We start from the raw sequence: 22,754 nt of genomic DNA on the forward strand, positions 1-22,754 counted from the left end.
TTCTTTCTTTCTTTCTTTCTTTCTTTCTTTCTTTCTTTCTTTCTTTCCTTTCTTTCTTTCTTTCTTGTCCCTGGTGATTTTCAAGTCACGAAGGGACCTTTTCTTTCACATACCATGTTGAGTCACAATGTGCTCTTATAATACTAACATATTTGAGACACAGAGTCACAGATTCTTTATGGTCTTTGGGATTCATTTGGTTTCACCTTCCTGTGAGAATTATCCTAAAGCTAAAAATGTATGCATTTTATCCAAACACCACTGTACTAGACAATAAAGTTTCATAATTATTTTGCTCAGGTTCTTCTTAGTAGATGCCAATTTATAGAGGTCTTGAACTTCAACTGTGTTTATAGGTATGAATATACATGTAAATATGTATGTATACATACATATGTGTGTTTATATATACATAAATGTATGTATATCTCTCTCTATGCATCTATGTATGTATCTATCTATCCATCTATCCACATACCTAATGTATGGATTTAGAATTTTCAAGGCCAAAGCCTTGTATATCTATGAAAATGAAGTGTTTCACTGATCCCAGAAAACCTGGCTTTCAGACTTAGATCTCCTAGGTGTGTGATCAGTCTTTTGGCAAACTACTTAAACTCTCCAAGTTTCAGTTTTCCTATCTATAAAATAAGGATAATGATATTATGCTGCAAACTTCTAATTGTGTATTTTGAAGAACAAATTAAAATATTTTATACATATACATGTATATAGATATTCATATATATCCACATATGCATATATGTATGTGTATACACATACATATATAGTTTTTGTAAACTATTAATTACTAGGTAAATATGTTGTTAACATAGAACTGGAAAAGTTCTTAGAGATCTTTTCCAACACATTCATTTTATAAGTGAGGAAGCAGAATCACACATAGGTTTAATGACTTAAAGAAGGTCACACAGCTAGTGAGAAACCTAATATAGATGGAACTAGAACCTACATGTCCTCACTCCCAAACAAGTTCTCATTCCACCACACTAAATACTGTGGTCATTTGTAACAAAAAATAGTAGTGTAGAATTTTCTGTCTCAAGACACATCATAATATATTTAAGTATTCTAAAAGTGTAAAAAAAAACTTTACAAGTAGATATGTAGTAGTTTCATGCTTTAATGTTAGCAACTAATAACTGAAAATCAAAATTTATTAGAAATTGTTTTTAGTTACTTTAAATGCTGCTCTGTGAGACGATATGAAGAATGAGAAAGTATGAAGAGTAATATTGGAAATAATGAAGGGGATATGGGGGATTTTCAAGGTCTCTAGAAATTCATATTTTTCTTTTTTATTATGTCTAATTTCAGCTAAATTTTTTGAAGGAAGAAATTATCTTTTTCTTTAATGATAAAATTATCATTTCCTCAATGATAATTTCTTCCTTCAAAAGGTGGAAGAACCAAGGATGACAATTTTTCTTTCAAATCTGATTCTCACTATTTAGGAGAAATTGGTTATTGAGGTGAACTCCAGTGTTCCTGACTCCAAATCCAGCACAGTTATCTACTGTGCCACCTACCTGCCTTTAGAGATATCATAACTGTTTTAAATTATTTGAAGATCTGGCATATGTTCCACCTGGATCCAAGGGGCAAAAGCAGGAGAAATCAAAGAAAGTTGCAAAAAAGGCAAATTTGGGAAAATATAGGATCTACTTCTTGATGGTTCGTTATAACAAATAAGATTGAACTGCTTCAAGAATTATCATAGTAGGAAGTTTTTAGAATAATGTCCCTTTTCTGGAGGTATATAAATTACAAAGGAGATTATTGTTCAAACAATAGTTGGACAAGATAGGCATAGAGGGCCCTTTCAACACTAAAATTCTGTGATTTTGCCATAGTGTCAGTTTTATGTGGAAAATGATTGCCACATATAAATGGCAATTTCAAGTAAAAATGAACAAATTTGACAGAGTAATATCTCTAACAGTGACCTAAGGGAAGATACACATGACAAATGAGATTTTATGTGAAATGGCGTAGAATGATCCCAGGTGAAGTTATAAAGTAGATTAAATTTATCTTTTACTCCCCTCCTGCTTGCCTCATCAGCAACTCCTAATTTCCATTCTGCCTCCCCCCTCCTCTATTCCAAGCCCTTTTTGTGTGTTACATTCTTGGTATAAAACTAACTCACTGTCATTTTTTTTGTTGTTCAGTTGTTTCAGTCATCTCTGACTCTTTGTTACCCCATTTGGAATTCTCTTGACAAAGATACTGGAGTGGTTTGCTATTTTCTTTTCTAGCTTATTTAACAGATGAGGAAACTGTGGCAAACAGGGTTTGACTTGCTCAGGGTCACCAATTTAGTGAGTATTTGAGGCTGCATTTGAACTCAAGTCTTCCTGATTCTAGGCTGTTCTATCCACTGTGCCACTTAGCTGCCCACTGCTAGCCCTCATTGTCAATTATTTCTTCCTAATATGTTAATTGATAATTAAGGTATTTTTCTCATTCTTAATGGGGTGGGAGAATACAACATTTGCATTTTAAGGATTCTTTTAAACCAATCCATAGAGAGATCCTACAGCAGGAGGAACCCTCACGCCTCCCCCTAGTTCATTTTTTCCTGCTGCTATGTCTAGAGTTTAGATAGGTGACAACGGAAAGGAATTCGTAATTCATCTGCTCTGAACCTTGTAATTTTACAAGTGAGGAAATAGGACCAGAGGATTTTAGTGATTAATCTGAAATGACAAATATACTCAATGACAATTTTGGGACTAGAATCTGGGTCTTCTGATTCCCAGCTCAGATCCCCCAGAACACTATCACAGAGCTAATGGTACTTCATAAATGTTTTAGATAACAGCATTGTAAAAACTCCAAATGGCATATACCTCTGGTTAGAACTATTATTAGTACAAAGACTGTTTTAAGTATTTTAAAGTAGCAACTCTGGTATTTAAAATGCTTTCACCAATAACCACATGACAACTGACTATATATTCATATTATTATATTCAATAAGTATTTTACTTGGTCTACCTACATCAGTCTCTTCCCTCTCCAATTTATCCTTTACACAACTGCAAAAATTCAATGGTTCTAAGATAAAATACAATGTATAAATTTAACATTTAAGATCCTATACAGAATGGTTTCAAAATACTCCAGACCAATCAGACATTATTGCTGTAAGCAAGTAAACTACTTGCTGCTCTTTATAGTCAATATTCTGTTTCCTACTTCGTTGCATTGACACAAACCAGTCTTTCTACTTGAATTTTCAGTCCTTACTTAACTCCAAGAATCCTTATCTTCACTCAGAGCTCAGCCAAAATGGCAACAATTCTGTGAAGTCTCCTTTTATACACCCAGCTTTTAGTATTCTCTCCATAAACCGTCACAACATATCCTCCAGTAGACAGTGAAAGAAAAAAAATATACAAGAATAACCTCATTTGTTCATTCATTCAATTGAGGGACACAATTATCACAAGTTCATAGATTTAGTGCTAAAGGGGATGTAACAGTCCAGAGACTCCCATTTTATTTTACAGATGTGGAAACTGTAGCCCAAAGATGTTCAGTGAAAGATTTGAACCTAGGTTATCTGATTCCAAATCCATATAACTAGCTGTTATTTAATCTAGCTCTTATATATGAACTGTGGTCCAGACACTATTCTAGATGATGCAAGGGATCCAAAGACTATTGGATTCCCACTTCCTATTCCCAGTAAATAGCTAACATCCCTCCCTTTTCCCCTAGCTATACTCACTGTGAAGGTTACATTTTAATGATAAGTAATAATGCTTTGCCCTCTAAAATAGTTTTAGAACTTTTATATTTAATATCACCTCATTTTTACTCTCCCAACAGCTGTGGAAGTTAGGCAAGCTAGGAATTTTTATCTTTATTTTATAGATAAGAAAAGTAAGGCTCAGGTGAATTTTTTGGTGTTAGGCACTAATACTGTAGAAAGCCCACAAAATGCCAATCCACAGAAAACCTTTCTGACCTGCCTTGCTACTCAGATTTTGGTGAAGCCACAAAGGATGAGTTAGTCAGTCAACAAGCATTTAAGTGGTCACAAGGTTTGAGGTACAGTACTAAGTCCTGGGGATATAAAGAAAAGGTAAAAAATGGATCCACTCCCTCAGGGAGCTCTTATTCTAATGGAGGAAACAATAAAAAAGCAAACTGTTTTATTGAATTAGGAGATGACAGTCTTGGGAATAGAAAAGTTTCACAGAAAAAGAAAAGATATTCTTAACTTTTAGAAGCCATATGAGTTCCAACTTAACAGTTTTCTTCTTAAACATTTTAATAAAACTGGAAAGGGACTAGTGGGGCCCATCATGTGATGTGCCCAATGTTTGGTGTCATATTCCTTTATAAGAGAAACAGAGAGGCCTGTCAGATGTATGCTAAATACAGGTTAGGTCTCACTGATATCTATTTTTTAAAACACCATCCAGTGAGGCCTCCTAGTTTAAAGTTCATAACTCTGCCAAAATCAAGTTGTAGTCCAAGAGTTTGGATGGAATTGTTGATGCATTGATCGATTACTGTTGTCCTAACTGTCTAAGTCTGAACAAAGTTAAATTTGCAGAGACAGAAAGGGGCTGAATTTCCATTCAGAGCTTATGAAAATGGTGAAACAGTCAGAACCTCAAGAATGATGTCTAGTGGAAAAGCCCAGATGTCCTTAAGTACAGTCTGAGGCCAACTGCCCTGGCATTGCTACAAATTCTTTGAAACTTGGGTGGAGGCAGTAATTACAGTTTGGGAAAAATGTGATACTGTTGGGTATTCAGCCTCGGCAGCACAGAGACACCACACTGCTTTATTGTTAAAATACAGTACTTGTTGTGGAAATATCACTTAAATAGAAAATGGCATGTATGAATTATAAATATTCATGTGACATTAATGTTTATATGAAAAAGTTAGAATGACTTAAGAAAAACACTTTTTCTATGGAAAACAACGATTCAGATTAAAATACTAATTTCAGCTCTTTTCTTCCACTGATAATCTGTGTTCTCAGTGTCCAGTGTTTATAACTTTTTTAGAATCATATTTCATATTCCCAAGAAACAAAGAAACTAGCCAAAACTGAAGGGTTCAAATTATATATTTCAGCAAACTTGTGGACAGTTGGAAGTCAGAACTGAAAAACTTCTGCTAACCTACAAACTATATTCACCATCCATTCTGTTCCCATAGATTCTCCATTACAGTTCCCCTCTTGGTGTCTCGATGGTGGACCATATGTGGCACTCTGTTTTGCAAAGCGATGCCAGTGGAATACAGTTCTGGTAGATCCTATATAGTGGAAAGGACTTTGAAAGGGGCCTTGTTGGATATAGTTCCAGTCCAATGGACAGTGTGCCTATTGTCCAAAGACTAACCTAATTAATCAAAGGGGTTCATCAATATATCTTTGCCCCTAGCCCCCATAATCAATAATTTTAATCATTGAATCTCAGGGAAACCAGTTACAAAATGGAGGGGCCGTGAACTACATCAGGAAAAAGCATACTGATGTTGATGAAATCATGGGTCCTTGAGGTAATTAAGTACCACAGAGACACTTACCACAAGGAGTCTCCTCTGGAGACTGAAGAGCTCCCAAGGCTATGGGTCCATTTTTCCATTTTTTAATAAAATTCTAATTTCTCTATAATCTGATCTAATTCAGGATTAACTTTATTCCTCTTTAGTTTAGGAATATTTTGACCATTTGGTAGTACTTCTGAATAACTCACAATTGCAAGGTAATTTCCTTCAGAGTATGTGGAGCCAGGGGGCAGAAAAGGAAGATGGCAGCTATTTAACTGAAAGGACTAATGTATAGATATTGTGCTGGACTAAATTCATTCAAGAAACTTCACTGAAAGATAACCTGTGACCCAGGTGATTGGGGCCTTGGTTAATCCTTGATTTGAGATGTGGCCCTTTTGGCCACACATAATCTAGTCATTCAACTGTTTCATTTTATAAATGAAGAAACAGAGGCTCATAAAAGTTAAGTGTACACAGGTAGTTTGTGGAAGAGCTAGGATTTAAATGCAAGTACTATGACTTTAGAGGCTGGGGTCCTTTCACTGTATCCCACTTCCTTTCTCCATGATGGATCTCTCTTTACCTCAAGTGCACAAACTTTGTTGATGATAATGATTTTTCATTGGACCACAAGAGGAGAGTATTAGCTACCAAAGATGCAAAAAAAGATGGCAGAACAAAGTGGAGGGTTGCCACCTAAAAGAAGTCCAGATGTACTCCACTTATAGCCTTGATTAGATAAGCATAGTAAAGAATGATGGCTGATGCTTCCCAGCCTACATCATTATGGAGCATCACCTCTGAGCCACAGAAATATTCCCTCTGTTTCAGTATGATGACTCAATCAGAACCACACACTACTCTTAACTATAGCAGATGCTCCGTTAAGTCTATGGAATTTACTCATCCCGTCTATGGGGGCAGTATACAAATCATAAATTCTTAATGATGGTCTTAGACCTTATGGTAAAAGCAGGGAATAATCTAACTTGAAATATAAGTAGGATATTTGCTTACATCTTCTTTGAGAAAAATGCAATTTAAATGGGTCCTAATTTAATGTTTCTACATTTCAGGGTTGCACTTGGGAAATCATAGGAAACACATTTTAAATCTAGTAGTATGGAAAGTGCTGTGAATATCTCAAAAGAACCACTCCTGGTGAGGTCATTTTATAATTTAAGAATGCTCTAAGGCCTACAATCTTGGTGGAAGATGTCAGTGACGTGATATCAATTAGAATTAAAGTGATAAGTCCCTGGATAGTATAAGAGTAGCAGGATACTGTATTGAGATTTTATATTAACAAAGAACAAAATGAATATCTTTCTTAAAATTAAATTTTCTTTTGTTCGAACAAAAATTCACCAACCTTCCCTTTTACCTTCCTTCTCTCCCCAAATGAAAAAGAAAAACAAAACCCCTGTTACAAACATATATAGTCAAGAAAAATAAATTCCCTCATTAGTCATTTTATTAGCCATTCAATGTATGAATCTAGACTCTGGACCAGTAGGATGTTTCATTGTGTGTCCCCTGGAATGGTAGTTCATCATTGAATTGATTAGAATTTGTATTTCAAAACTGTTTCTCTTTATAATTGTTGCTATTGTATAAATTGTTCTACTGGTTCTACTGATTTCACTCTACATGATTTCATTGAAATCTTCCCAGTTCTCTGTGGATTCTGCTTTCTAACTCATTCTTCTATCTTCTTTTTATGGCTAAGTTTCTTCCACTTACATGTGTCATTAAGGGCATTATCTGTGTATTTCTCTCCATCCTATGTTCCTACACTTTTCATTCTCTTCAGTTCTTGCCTCTACTTTACAAAAAAGAAGAGAGTAGTTGGGGTGGCCAGCTAGCACAGCGAGTAAGAGCACCGGCTCCAGTGTCGGGATGACCTGGGGATCGAATCCCGGGCTCAGACACTTAGTACCGACCCAGAAACACCTGGCTGTGTAACCTTGAGCAAGTTACTTAACCCCCATTGCTTAGGGGAGGCCAGGTGACTCAGTGAGTAAGAGCACCGGCTCCAGTGTCAGGATGACCTGGGGATTGAACTGGGCTCAGATACTTAGCACCACACCCAGAAATAACTGGCCGCGTGTAACCTTGAGCAAGTTACTTAATCCCGATTGCTTTAAAAAAAAAAGAGAGAGTAGTGAGAGGAGTGTCCTCAGAATCAACGTACTAAGTTTTAAAATCTTGGTTCACCTCTTTGAGTAGTTGATATTGTGCCAGAGTTTGCATTTTTCAGACTTTTTTTGGTAGATCTGTTGGATTTTTGTTCTTCTAGGTATGTATCCCAAGCTTTCCTGTCACTATAATAGCTCTTTATTGTGGGATTTTTTTTGTCTATTTATTTTTCCAGCCTCCTTCCTGGCTTCCAATTTTATTTTAGGGCCAAGATTTGTATACTTCTGGAGGTAATGTCTGAGTGGTGTATTATTGCAAGATCTTAGAGACCTCTCAGACTGGGGACCTGAAAGTTTTTATTCTTCCAGAGATGTCTCACTGTTGCACTTCTGTCTGAGGTCTACAAATTATTGACCTGGGGTTGAATATCTACAGCATAACTGTGGTTTACCCCTGGTCTGAATATGTGTAGATTGCTATTGCAGCAATTACTATTGCAGCTAGGTAGAAAGCTCTGCAGGTTCAGAGAGGCAGACTGCAGTTTCCCCTTTGCTCTGGGATTTCTGCTCTGATTATCCTGCTGCAGGCTTCAGACTGAGCTGAAATGGAAACTCTCACTCTGTTCCTGGGTTTAGATCTATATAGGTGCTAGTTACTTCTGAAATTGCTCCACACTCAATCTATAGTCTAATAATAATACTAATAATAGCTAGTATTGTATTGCATTTAAAGTTTTTCAAAGTGCTGAAAGTATACATGTTAACTCATTTTATCCCCACAACTCTTTGAGGTAGATGCTAATTATCACCCCCATTTTGCAGATACAGAAACTGAGGGTGAAAGAGATTAAATGACTTGCCTAGGGTCATACAGCTAGCAAATGTCTGAGGTGGGATTTGAGCACAGGTCTTTCTGATTCCATGTCGGGAACTCTAACACTCTATCCATCGAACTACTTCATAATCTGACTATTATTTAATCTGTACTGTCACTCCTTAGATCCCCTCCTCAATCTCCCCTGGATCTGTTTGGATAGTGAATGACAGCTGCTTTTTGGTGCCTGTTTCTGATTTCTACACAAGGTCTGGCACCCCCATGTGGGTCTGGACCTCCTTGCCCTAACCTTGGTCATCTTTTGGTCCCCATATTAGAATGCTCCTAGAAGCCTTTCCTTGTTATACCTTGTCCCCAATGTCTGCAAACCTCTCTGTCTCCCTATGTCATCCTGGACTGAAATAATGACTCACTGGGATTTTTTTTCTTGTATTTACCAATCAGGATTTGGCTGGTCTGTTTTCTAGCTCTTTCTAACAAAGAGCTCAGCCATAGTTTTTAGTACCTCACCATCTTGGCTGACCTCCCACCTTTAATCTTAACATAGACCAAAATAAGATAAAACTGCTTTGTAATTACTGAATAAAATCAGGTTGGATTATAAGGTAGAGATGTTGACCACTAAAGAGTGTTTGCATCTATAGTCATATAACAAAACATCCCTCTTTTATTATTCCATTGTGAGGAGTTTGACAAGACCAGCATAAAGTCATAGATCATAGAATCAGAGAGAGATAGATCTAGAAAGTATCTCAGAGGCACTTTAATCTATTCCCCTCATTTGATAAATGAGACCATTAAAGCCTAGGTAAGTTGTTTCTTCTCTAAGATGGTACTGGTAAGGAGTTGGAAAAGCTAAGATTTTTCAAATTATTCCCTCAAAGTTCATAAAATCCATGAACTAACTCATTATTTTTTAACCGTTTTAATTTGAATGCAGATTAGCATATTATTATTAGAATATTATTATCAAAGGATCCTTTCCTCAGACAATTTAGATGAAGACCTTTATACAAATAAACACACACACAGATGATTTGGCTAAAAAGCAAAAACAAAAACCCCAGATAATACATGATAATGTTAAATGTTGAAGTACCTTGTAACCAATAAATAATTCTGATGATCTGAATTTTGTTATGATCATTGAAAGCAAGGCAGCATCAAGCAAATAGCATACAATCTTTTTCTTTACCACAAAAGAAAACAAAAAAATTTAAAAATATATTAGATGCCAATCTGTGATTCAGCACTTTTCTGGATGACCATTTATGTCTATAATGCTGTTGAAACGGGAAGCTCTAAAAATCGCTCAACCATTATTTCTCTTATAGCCACTTTGTAATTGATAGCAATCTCCTCTTTACTCAGACCAAAATGAACTACAACCGACCAAAGATATGCAGGCTGGCAAATAAGGGTGAAGGGTGGATGGGAAGATGAGTTCAATTTATCTGCACTAACTGCTAAACCATAACATTCATTAAAAAATTCTCAAGAAAAAGACTGCCTCACACTATTTATAATACCCATACACTTAAAATCATAGTAATACTCAAGCACTTAACAAAATCATAGTAATACCCAAGTGCTTAATAAGATCATGAAAGAGTAAATATCAAAGAAATTGTTCGAGGCATGTAAAGTTTCAAAAATCGTTCTTTTCCTGTAGTCCTTGTTGTGGATGTTGCCTTCTAGGGCTTAGAGTGAGGAAGTAGCTTAATTTAAGATATAAAACAAATGAATCACTGGTATTTTGTTCAACTATGTAAAACAGAATGAAAAAAATGATTTCATAGATAAAATGTAATTCAGATTTCCACTACAAAATTTCAATTTGCCATGCAATATAAAGAAGTCAGTTTGCTAAGGCTACCAGAACATTCAACTAATCACACTAAAATATGAACATATTTCTCTGTCTTCATAGTTTTAAAGCAAGAGAGGAAAGTATACCTACTGTTAAGTGTCTTTAAAAACAATATATAGTCACAAAAGGCAAATAAATATTGGACAGTAGTTGATTAGTTATAATCTAGTTGCCATTATACTTCTTCACTTTCTGTTTTCAATAAATCTTGTGTCTATTTGATGCCCTTAAAGTCGAAAACTGCTCCACATAGTTAAACATCCAAACATCTCCCTTACCTATAGTATAAAATAGGAGTGTATGAATAATAAATTGGTTTATTTTCTAATATCAATACTGCATGTTGAAATAATTGTTCACATATATTAACAATAGCCACTTACTATAAATAAATTTGCTTTTACAGGAAAAAATGAGTGGTTATTTGGTCCTTTCCTTCATTTCCATCATGTTTAACCACTTATCAGGAAGGCATCTTTCTCATGGAATTGCCTCAATAAAGGAAACTCCTTATGAAATAAAAATCCCCTACATACAGCACACTGTGAGGGGAAAATACAATAGTCCAGACCATTAAACAACGAACACTGTACTACCAAGGAATGTTTGCTGAGAAAAATACTACATTCTCAACATATTCATGATTTTGTTTGATAGCCCTCTAAAATTTTTACAAATTGAATGGAATTAGGCCCATATTTTTAGTTATTTAAACTGTTACCATTTGAAATAAAGCATTCTATAAGACAATGTCTATTGCATTCATTCATTTATTTTTTCACTTATTCATTTGTTTATTATTTAATTCAAGGATGAAAACTGGTACATAGTGAGTAGAGAGCTGGCTTTGGAATCAGGGATGATTGATTGAAAAATAATCCATTAAACACCTATGATATCCAAGTAGTGTGCTAAACAGTGGGGGACTCAAAGAGAAAAGCAACTCAAATTCTGACAGGGGAACACGATATTTAGGAGATTTCAGCTGCAGGGCTGATAGGGCCTCATGGTCCTTAGGGTGCAGCACTGAAGCATAATTTGTTGATAATGTTCAGTTATATCCAACTTTTTGTGACCCCATGGAACATAGCATTCCAATGCTACCTATGGGGTTTTCTTGGCAAGGATACAAAAGTGGTTTGCCATTTCCTTCTCTAGTGAATTAAGGCAAACAAAGGTTAAGTGACTTGCCCAAGGTCACACACCTAGTAAGTGAGTGAGGCCAGATTTGAAATCAGGAAGATGAGTCTTCCTGACTCTGGGTCCACTGCACTACCTTGCTGTCCATCACTTTCTTAAGCTTAGACAATAACAATAACATAAAGCTCTGTGGTCATGTGTAGCATTTGTCAATTTCTGAGGTATGAGTGTTCACACTGAAAATTTAACAATTGCCTCTCAGAAGGTAGTTTGATCTGGCTCTAGCATACTCCTGATTTACCTCACAAAATAATTGACAGCAGAGAAGGAACATGAAACAATAAAAAATAATTTTGCAAAACACCATAAGAAAACAAACCTGAGGGGGCAGCTAGGTGATGCAGTGAGTAAAGTGCCGGCCCTGGAGTCAGGAGGACTGGAGTTCGGTTACAGCCTCAGCCACTTAACACCCACACACAAAAAAGTAGCCATGCAACCTTCAGCAAGTTACTTAACCCCAACTGCCCTCCAAAAGGCCAAAAAAAAAAAAAAAAGAAAACAAACCTGATACTTGTAAATGTTTGAAAAAGAGGGTTTAGAAATAGAAAGTATATTATATAAGTATGTGCATTTTATGTTCATAACTCAAACTATTCTAGCTATTTAAAATACAAAATAATGAAAGTTCAGGGACTATTCAGAGACTAAGCTGCTCTATTTGGAAGTTGTTGTACTCCCCAAGGCTCTTGTATTAGGTCTCCTCCTCCTCTCCCCTCCTCCTTTTCCTCTTTTTTCTTTTTTTCCTTTCTCTCTTTCTTTTCTCCTCTCCCTCCACTGTTTAAATAGATAGATAATATTTGTTTCCATTTTTTTTGCAAATTATTCTCAAATTTACATAACCAGCCTTGACAACTATCCTCAACTGTGGTCCCTGATTGCCAACAGATGGTGTACATCATATTTGAATAGCTTAGCAACATCTCAGGTGACACATGTTCCCAGTGAAACTCATCATTGTGTGGGTGGAGCCAAGATGGTAGAGAAAAGCCAGGAAGTTATCTGAGTTCTCCCTTATTTCCCTAGGAAACATTAAATCAAGCCTCTAAATGGATTTTGGAGTGACAGAACCTATAAAAAGATGGAGTGAAACAATTTTCCAGCTTAAGATAACTTAAAAGAACTTCAGGAAAGGTCTGTCTCATTTGGGTAAGAGGGGAGTGCAATCCAGTGCAGATGGTGTCTGGACAAGACAATGGGAGGCTCTTAGCCACAGTATAGATCAGCAACTGAGGCCCATTGATCCTGCTTCAGCAATCTAGTGACATAGAAAGACAGCTGTAAGACCTCTAGCTCCAGCACAGAAGGCAAATTGCCAGCCCTGGAACCCAGGGCACAACTAGGCCATGCCAACACACCACAGTGGGCAAACCACCAGTATCTTAGGCCCTGGTACAGAAAGTCAGTGACCAGGCCCCTGGCCTCCAGCCTTATGCACTGGAGCAGAGCTCAACTTAAAAAGTCACGAAATAGGCCGCAAGTGAGCGAAAATTATAAAAGGATTTTGCCCATAGAAAGCTTTATAGCAACAGGGAAGATCAAAACACAAACATAGAAGGGGACAACAATGTCAAAATTCATAAATGTGAAAGCTCAAAGGAGAATATGAATTGGTCTCAAGCTCAAAAAGTCTTCTTGGAAGAGCTCAGGAAAGATTTTAAAAATCAGATAAGAGAGGCAAAATTAAAACTGGGAAAAGAAATGAAAGGCATGCAAGAGAGAGTCAACAGCTTGGAAAATGAAGGACAAAAATTGACTGAAGAAAACAACTTAAAAAGTAGAATTGGCCAAATGGAAAAGGAGGTATGAAAGCTAAAGAAAACAATTCCTTAAAAATTAGAACTGGGTAAGTGAAAGATAATGACACTACGAGACATCAAAAATTAGTCAAACAAAATCAAATGAAAAAATTGAAGAAAATGTAAAACCCCTCATTGGAAAAACAACTGATCTGAAAAATAGGAAATATAAGACTCAAGAGAAGCATAAAAAGGTAAATAGGAAAGAAAAAAAAAACATGTTATACAATAAGGTTAAACTGTTTACATCCCTAATTAGGACGATGATATTTATAACTCTTGAGATCTATATCTCTATTAGGGATATACTAGACAGAGGGTGTGGTTATAAGTTGATGTTGATGTGATAATACTAAAAAAAATTAAGGGGTTAAAAAGGATTATAATGGGAGAAGAGGAAAGGGGAGGCAGAATAGGGTAAATTACATCACATGAAGAGGTGAAAAAGAACTCTTATAGTAGAAGGAAAGAAGAGGAAGGTGAGCATTTGGACCTTACTCTTACTGAATTTGGCTCAAAGAGGGAATAAAATACATACTCAGTTGAGTATAAAAATTTACCTTACCCTATAGGGAAGTAGGAGGGGAAATGGAAAAACAAAGGGAAGGGGGGTTGATAGAAAGGAGAGCAGATGTAGGAAGGTGGTGGTCAGAAGTAAAAAAAAAAACTGGTGAGGAGGGACAGGATAAAAAGAGAGAGAGAAAAGTATAAATGGCAGTTGGGAAGAAATAGGATGGAGGGAAATACACAGTAATCATAACTATGAATGTGAATGGAATGAACGCTCCCATAAAAAAATAAATGAATTGCAGAGTGGATTAAAAACCAGCATCTTACAATATATTGTATATAAGAAGCACATCTGAAACAGAGAGATACACACAGAGTAAAGGTAAAAGACTGGAGCAGAATAAATTATATTTCAGCTGAACTACAAACAAAACAAAACAATCATGGTAATCCTGATCTCAGACAAAGCAAACACAAAAACAGATCTTATTAAAAGAGATAAGGAAGGAAACTACATCTTGCTAAAAGGTATCATATACAATGAAGCAATATCAATACTAAACATGTAAGTGGTATAGCATTAAAGTTCTTAGAGGAGAAGTTAAGGGAGTTACAAGAAGAAATAGACAGCAAAACTATCCTAGTGGGAGATCTCAAACTCAACTTCTCAGAGCTAGATAAACCTAATCATAGGATAAACAAGAAAGAAGTTAAGGAGATGAATAGAATTTTAGAAAAGTTAGATATGATAGACCTCTGGAGAAAACTGAATGAGGATAGAAAGGAATATACCTTTTTCTCAATGGTACATGGCACATACACAAAAACTGACCAAGTATTAGTTTGTGGAACCATCACAGTCAAACACAGAAAGGCAGAAATATTAAATACATCCTTTTCAGATAATGATGTAATAAAATTATGTGTGATAAGGGGTCATGAAAAATAGATTAAAATTGGAAACTAAATAATCTAATCCTCAAGAATAAGTGGATCAAACAACAAAACACAGAAACTATCATTGATTTCATCAAAGAGAATGACAATAATGAGAAAATATACCAAAATTTATGAGAGGCAGTCATAGTAGTTCTTAGGGGAAATTTTATATCTCTAAATGCCTATATGAATAAAATAGAGAGAGAGCAGATCAATGAATTGGGAATGCAATTTAAAAAACTAGAAAAATAAAAATCCCCAAATACCAAATTAGAAATTCTGAAAATCAAGGAAGAACTTAATAAAATTGAAAGCAAAACTATTGAAGTAATCAATAAAACTAAGAGCTGATTTTATGAAAAATCCACCAAAATAGTAAACCTTTGGTTAATTTGATTAAAAAAAAGAAATAAGGAAACCAAATTACTAGTATTAAAAATGAGAAGAGTGAAATCCCCACCAATGAGGAGGAAATTAAAGTAATTCTTAGGAGTTATTTTGTCCAACTGTATTCCAAAAAAAATTGACAATCTAAATGAAATGGATGAATGTTTACAAAAAACATAAATTGTCCAGATTAACAGAAGAGACTCTAAATCACTATTGATTAGAGAAATGTAAATTAAAGGAACTCTCAGGTACTACCTCACACCTATCCAAATGACTAATTTGATAGAAAAAAGAAAATGATAAATTTTGAGATGTGGGAAAATTAGAACACTAAGTCATTTTTGGTAAAGTTGTGAACTGATCCAGCTAGTCTGCAGAACAAATTGGAATGATGCCCAAAGGGCTTTAAAACTGTGTATGACCTTTGATCCAGCAAAACCACTGCTAGGTCTATATCCCAAAAAGATGATAAAAAAGGGAAAAGGACTCACATGTACAAAAATATTTATAGCAGCTCTTTTTGTGGTGGCAAAGAATTGGAAATTGAGGGGATGCCCATCAATTGGGGAATGGTTGAACAAGTTGTGGTATGCAAATGTAATGGAATACTGTTGTGCTGTAAGAAATGATGAGCAGGTGGATTTTAGAAAAACCTGGATTTACATGAACTGATACTGAGTGAAGTGAGTAGAACCAGAACACTAAACAAAGTAACAGCAACATTCTGCAATGATCAACTATAATAGACTTAGTTCTTCTCAGCAATACAATGATTTAAGACAATTCCAAAAGAATCATGATGGAAAATGCTATTTGCATCCAGAGAAAGAGCTATGGAGTCTCAATGCAGATTAAAGTATATTATTTTCACTTTTTTCTTGTTTTTTTCTTTCCCGTGGTTTTCCCCTTTTGTTGTGATTCTTCTTTCACAACATGACTAATGTGGAAATATGTTTAATATGATTATACATATAAAGCCTATATTATATTGCTTGCTGTCTTGGGAGGGAGGAAGGGAGGAAAGGAGAAAAATCTGGAACTCAAAATCTCATTAAGTGAACATTGAAAACTATCTTTGGGGTGGCTAGGTGGCGCAGTGAATAGAGCACAGGCCCTGGAGTCAGGAGGACCTGAGTTCAAATTCAGCCTCAGACACTTAACACTTACTAGCCATGTAATTTTAGGCAAGTCACTTAACCCCAATTGCCCCTCCAAAAAAAGGAAGAAAGCAAGAAAACTATCTTTATATGTAATTGGAAGAAAATAATATTAAGGGGGGGAAAAACTGAAAAAAAAAAAAAAGAAACTCATCATTGTGTGTGGTACAATGGAAAAGATGCTAGATTTGGAGTCTGGGGCCTTGGCTTTGGAACTTGGACATTCTACTTACCATTGGTGTTACCTTGGTTATTTCTTTTAACCTACCTGGGCCTCAGTTTCCTCTTCTATAAAATTAAAGAGCTGGATCAGAGGACCTATATAGTCCCTTCCAGTTCTAAATGAATGATTCTGTTATCCCTTTGCTATAGTCATAATTCCCCTCATTTTCGAAATTGAACTGAGGTTCAGAAATGAAAAGTGATATTGGCCCCTGATCTCAAAGTTAGTATCAGATGTGGTATTTGAGCCGAGGTCTTTCTAACTTCAAGACCTCTATCCACTTTATAAAGTTGCTCTCTTGGAGGAGGTACAGTGAATAGAGCACCGGCCCTGGAGTCAGGAAAGCCTGAGTTCAAATCTGCCCTCAGACACTTAACACAAAACTAGCCATGTGACCTTGGACAAGTCAATTAACCCCAAATGCCCTACCTTCCCCCTTCCAAAAAGTAAATAATAATAATAATAATAAAATATTAAAAAAATAAAGTTGCTATTTATTCTCCTGGAGAAATTAACAGCACATCATTCTATATTTATATAATTTATTATGTATCTTTCAGCCAAAATCATAATAACATATGGTGAAATTAAATTAAAACTAACAGTCACCACATGAATTCCTATGACACCAGTATCAACTCTCATGTTTGAGATATAGCAAAACGGTGTCTTTTTCTTACTATTTTCATGCTAGCGAAAACTTTTAATAAGGAATTCCCCAGGACTGGTGGTCAAACACAAATCATTACCAGTAACAATTAGAGTGGAAAGAACACTGGATTTTAAGTTAGAAAACCCAGGTTCAGGTACCAGCTTTGCTGCTTACTAGCTCTGTGACCTCAGTTCCTTCATTATTCAGCCCCATGGTACTATTTTGACAAAAGTGAGACATATTTGTATATTTCTGTCTGTATGAAATATTATTAATAATGAGAATCTCTCATCTCAATTTCATTTTTTAAAAAAGATTTTATCTTCCAGTCTCCTTTTATGATGACAGAATACTATAACTGTCTCATATCTTCATATCTATTATTTCTGTTTTGTGGCAAACACCTGGCAAATTTACCTGACAACTGACTCAAAAGTACAAGAACTTTGAGTGAGAAAAAATAGAGGAGTATTTCACATCTATTTAAAATGGTGAAGGGAGAGCAGTGAGTAGGAAAACATATTTAGGGAAGGAGGTTCAAAGTATTAGAAGTATCATAAGCCTTAAACTACAAGGCGGGGGGTGGTGGTGGTATTAAGACCTTAAAAGCCAGATGGGCAGGTTTTCCCAGTTGTATCATGAATCTGAGGTTAGGAGCAGTAATCCTGGACATCAGCCAGTGCCCAGACAAATTTGTTTTGTAGAGCAGAGAAGGCCCTTCCATGTTCACTATCTTGTTATTTCTAAGGGACTTGGTGATTTTCAGTTTTTGGTAATTTTTACAGAACTTTTGTTTCTTCCTTTCTCAACCATGCATGAGGCTGAGGAGAAACAAAATCATGTTTTTGAACACTAACATTATAAAGTGTGACTGATAGGATGTTCACTTTCTTCTTCACCACTTTGCTTTGGGTCTATTCTAATTGCATATATTGAGCCACAAAGTTTTAAAAAACAACACATGAAAGAGTGGCTAGTCTTAAGATCCCTTTATAGGAAGTAACGATACTTTAAAAGGAATGAATATCATGGAAAATTGAAACTAATTGCTAAAATTAGTGAGATTCATCTACTCTCACTGTAATGGAAGCAAATTGCAAGAAAAAAATCGGCACCCTTCTGATGTTGATATATTTGGAACAGCAACATCTCACTTTCTACTTAATGCAGAATTAGGGAAAATAAGAAATTAATACAGATTCTCATAACTTAAAAAAAGTCTCTCTCTCTCTCTCTCTCTCTCTCTCTCTCTCTCTCTCTCTCTCTTTCTCTCTCTCCAATATCACATCTCACCAAAGGCAAATAATACACAGTAACCAAAACAGATTCAAACTTTCAATTACAATTTTACAAATCTTTGGTTTCTACTTATCACATGTCAGAAGGTTAACCTGTTTGAAAACAAACATTTCACACATAATGCTTCAATCTTTTTTCTTTTCTTTCTCTTTCCCCCCCCTTGGTTACAGGGAATCAAAAGAAGTACTGCCTTCCTTCTGATGCAGAGATTTTTCTCTTCAGCGTATATGCAAACTCAAGAACAGACCAGCACAAATCAAGCAGCCAAATGCAAACATCCACACCTTTAGGAAACAATTCATTGTTATACAAGTAAACAAAAGTACCTATTAGTCACCCACTCAAAATAGGAATATCCAATGGTGTGTAGGAGATTATATCTTTGATACAGAAAAGAGATCAAGCAGTTTCCAAATTCTCATTATTTATTATTACCAACTGAGTTGAGGAATATCTCCAGAAACCTTATTTTAATAAAATTTAAGTTTTATTGGTAAATATTTCTCAAAGATTTCACAAGCAAAACATGAGATAGCTATATATTCTAGTAGGCTACTTGATTTCTTTGGAAAACTACTGTACTACATTCAGCTATTAAATCTTTGTGTTGAAAATCAAGAATATATTTGTGATATTTAGCTCAGCAAACATGCCAGGAACCAAACTGTAGGCCCTCTATTTTTTTTAAGCTTCTCAATCACTTTGCTAGTTATTCCTCTAAAGTTTTTGAAGTATTTTCTAAACACACCTCACAAGATAAATTCTATTTATTGAAAGGACAATACCTCTAATAAGTGGCATACTTAATAAGTTATATTTTTATATATTACATTAAATGGATTTTTTCCTTGCAACATCATTATTCTTAGGACTAGGGACCTATATTAGAAATGATATGTTATATTTTGCCCCTAGATATTCCATTTGAAAGACACATAAAACTGTTAGGTTAACAGAACCAACAAGTACTAACAACAACCAGTCTACTAAAATACTTTCCCTCAACTATCCTGGAATACTTATTGAGTACTATGTATTCATTTTAAATAATACTTATGGAAGATTTTTTAAAATAAGGAAAATATTGCTTACTGTATTTTACTAAATAAACTAAACTAAAACTTCTCAAATGAAACATTACATAATATCTTTAAAAAATGTTACTTGTCTTTTAAAAAAAACTCTACCTAACATAGCAGGTATTTGTAAACTGACTCAATCTTACAGTCAGTGTGGGACAGTAGAAAGGGAACAGCTCTGACAGTTCTAAAGACCTAGGTTCAAGTATTCCCTCTGACATGTACAGGTTGTACCAGCCATGATACTGTGTCAAATCACTTAAACTCTCAGTGCTCCAGGCAACTCTCTGAGATGACAAACTACAGAAAAGTTGCCAATCTTTACTGGTGGAGGGAGTTTTCAACACTGATGAAGTCATAGGTCAGGGCCAAACAACAACACACACTTGAATCCTATAATGCAGAAGCAAGACTTTCCTAGTAAACTATGCTGTTCGCTTAAATTGTCCATCTACCCATATCTGCTGCTGTTCTAAACATGTCAGGCACACACAATGGAAGGGATTAACATAAAACTCACTATAAAAATAATAATAATTAACCAGCAAGGCTGCAACTCTTGACAAATCAAGCTTAATAGCATTTTTGTGTGTCTGATTTCCTACCTAGAACAAAGGAAACACAGGGCATCAGAAATGAGTGTAACAAGAGAGCATACCACCATAGACCATAGATGAAATTGAATCAGAATGTCATTGCCAATTTTTCTTCAATATTTTATGATATAAGTATAAGATTAATTTCAAGCAACATAACAAAGTTATATTGCAAAGGCACTAACTTGCAATATACTTTACATATGAACTCTAACTTTTCCATAATGTGGATCAGAGGTATGAAACAGGCAAGGCCTAATAAATTTGCCACCCACAAAATTCACAAGTGTGGCCCAAGCCAGATTAAATTGTAATTAAGAAATGTTTAACAAAATAAATAAAAATATAATGAAATGTAGATAATGTTAATTTGTGGTTTTCTAATTCAAATACAGCCTTCAGGGGATCTGTTTCTATTTGAGTTTGACACCACTAATCTAGATCATTAAATCTTAATTATCACTTAATATCACTTGTTCACAAGTAGTAGTATATGGGACCTAGGTTAAGAGTTTCTCAAAGATTCTCAAAAAAAGAATCTCTACTTTTTTATTGTATAGTTACCCCTTACTGGATATGTTTTTGTTTTTTCCTTTACTTTTGAATACGAGGGGAAAAAGAAGCTATGCCCTGAAATATATAATTCAAATTGTGCACCTTTTAAAACATAAAAAACTTATATTACTGAGTATACACCAAGAACCAAATTCAGTAGAAGCATTAATGCCATTCTGCAAATACAGAAATGAAAGAAAAGTTAAAAAAAAAAAAGGTAAAGGTTGATGTCCATGATATTGAATAAGTTTTTTTAAAGTAGATTTCCCCCCCCCCCGGAAATATTATATCTTATAAGTATATATATTCATGGCAAATTCGTACCTCTTCCACTTCTCCCCACAAATCTGAGGTCATTGAACCTTGCAACTTGGTTCTTCATTGCCGCTGTAGCATTTCTCAGTTCAGCAGAGTAATTTTCATCATTTCCAGCCATCACAGTGACCAAAGTCCCATCAGGAACATCTCCCAAGGCAACCACCTAAAGTTAGTCAAAAAGAAATCACAGATACTAAAAATTCTAGTATTTGGCATTGACTGAAACACTAATCTATCCAAAATTAAATATACAATTGTATTATTTTAAGATTATAAAATAAAAGCAATTACAAATTATGCAATACCCCCAAATCTATGTACGAGAAGTTATTTTCACATGCATTTTATATTATCTAAATATAGGCTACTAAGTAGTGGAATATCTATCAAAATTAACTTAATATAACCTAATAAAATAATAATGTTATACAATATAGTGGAACTCTCTTGCAATATAATGCCAGTTGAAAATTTTACTTTTCAGAATAATACTGTCTATGTTAGATCAATTTACTTTGCTACAAAAATAAGAAAATTATTTTTGTTATTGCCTGAATTTGTATATTTCACTAGAATAAGTAGTTTGGATGAGCAAACTCTGTCTATTGAAAGTAGCATCTGCTCTGCAATTTTTCATCTTAGAGAGCTGGAGTTAAATGACTTTTTTTTTTAAGACTGCACAGATGGTAGGTACAAGAGTTTTAGTCAGAAGTGTTAGAAGCAGGACTTCAATCCAGGTCTTCCTGACTCTGAGACCAGGAATGACTCTATCCACTGTGTCACAATGCCTTTCCGAGAGATTTCATATTTGTCTAAACCCTAGAAATTAGGTTTGAAAGATGGTTGTAAAAAAGATAAAATATCACACTATACACAAAAGCTAAACATTATGATTACCACAATAATCTCTTCCTCTTTTTGCTGTCTACTTCTGCTTGTACACATTTAGATTCAAAGGAAGAATGGGGGCACACACACTTTAGAGAAACACGACTAGCCTTATACATCTTTACTTTGCCATAAAATTATCTAAACTTGTTTTGAAGGGAAAAAAAAATCAATTTTGATCTGCACAATTGAATTGATGAAAAATCTTCAATCATGTTTAAACTATCCTTTGGAAGATCATCTTGTTGACTTTCTGATAAAATGCTTCTTTTATCATGTGTTTCAATTGACTTTGTGAGTTTTAAAGTGCTATATCAATGCTAACTAATACTAGCATCAGTATTAGTGGTTTTAAATTAATTTCTGGGCCTAAAAGAAAAAAAATGCCACAAAGGAACCTCTTGACTCTTTGAAAATTAATTATAAAACAGACATCTCCAAAGGCTTAGAATCTACAATCTGTGAGTTCTTCTGCAATGTAGGGTCTTCTTGAATTGGACTGATAACTATGGGTGGGTCTCAGAGAAACCTTTAGTAGATCTGGAAAGATACTTCATGCACAGCTCCATCTCAATTCGTATCCTTGGAATTCTTTTATTCCTATTCCTAATTTTCTTTTCATTATACACAATTCATCTTTCTGGGTCTTCGGTAATACTTAATAAACTTCTTACAAACTACCTCTGCTCCCCTATATCACTTCCCTGCCCTATCCCCACTCATTTTTCTTCTTATCGTATATAAAACTATTCTAGTGTTTTA

At 35.0% G+C, this 22,754-nt stretch overlaps 1 protein-coding gene across 1 annotated transcript in view; it reads right to left on the reverse strand.

Annotated features, from left to right (window-relative positions):
- RUNX1 (RUNX family transcription factor 1) overlaps nt 1-22,754 on the reverse strand; it is a 351,115-nt gene that overhangs the window by 107,889 nt on the left and 220,472 nt on the right. The window contains exon 5 of the mRNA XM_069074967.1: nt 21,111-21,267. Coding sequence (XP_068931068.1) covers nt 21,111-21,267 — 157 coding nt within the window. The remainder of the gene's footprint in view (nt 1-21,110; nt 21,268-22,754) is intronic.

The sequence above is a fragment of the Petaurus breviceps genome, unplaced genomic scaffold (assembly GCF_028583685.1).
Source record: "Petaurus breviceps papuanus isolate PSGF00001 unplaced genomic scaffold, PetGlider_PUasm1.0 90897, whole genome shotgun sequence".
NCBI lineage: Eukaryota > Metazoa > Chordata > Mammalia > Diprotodontia > Petauridae > Petaurus > Petaurus breviceps.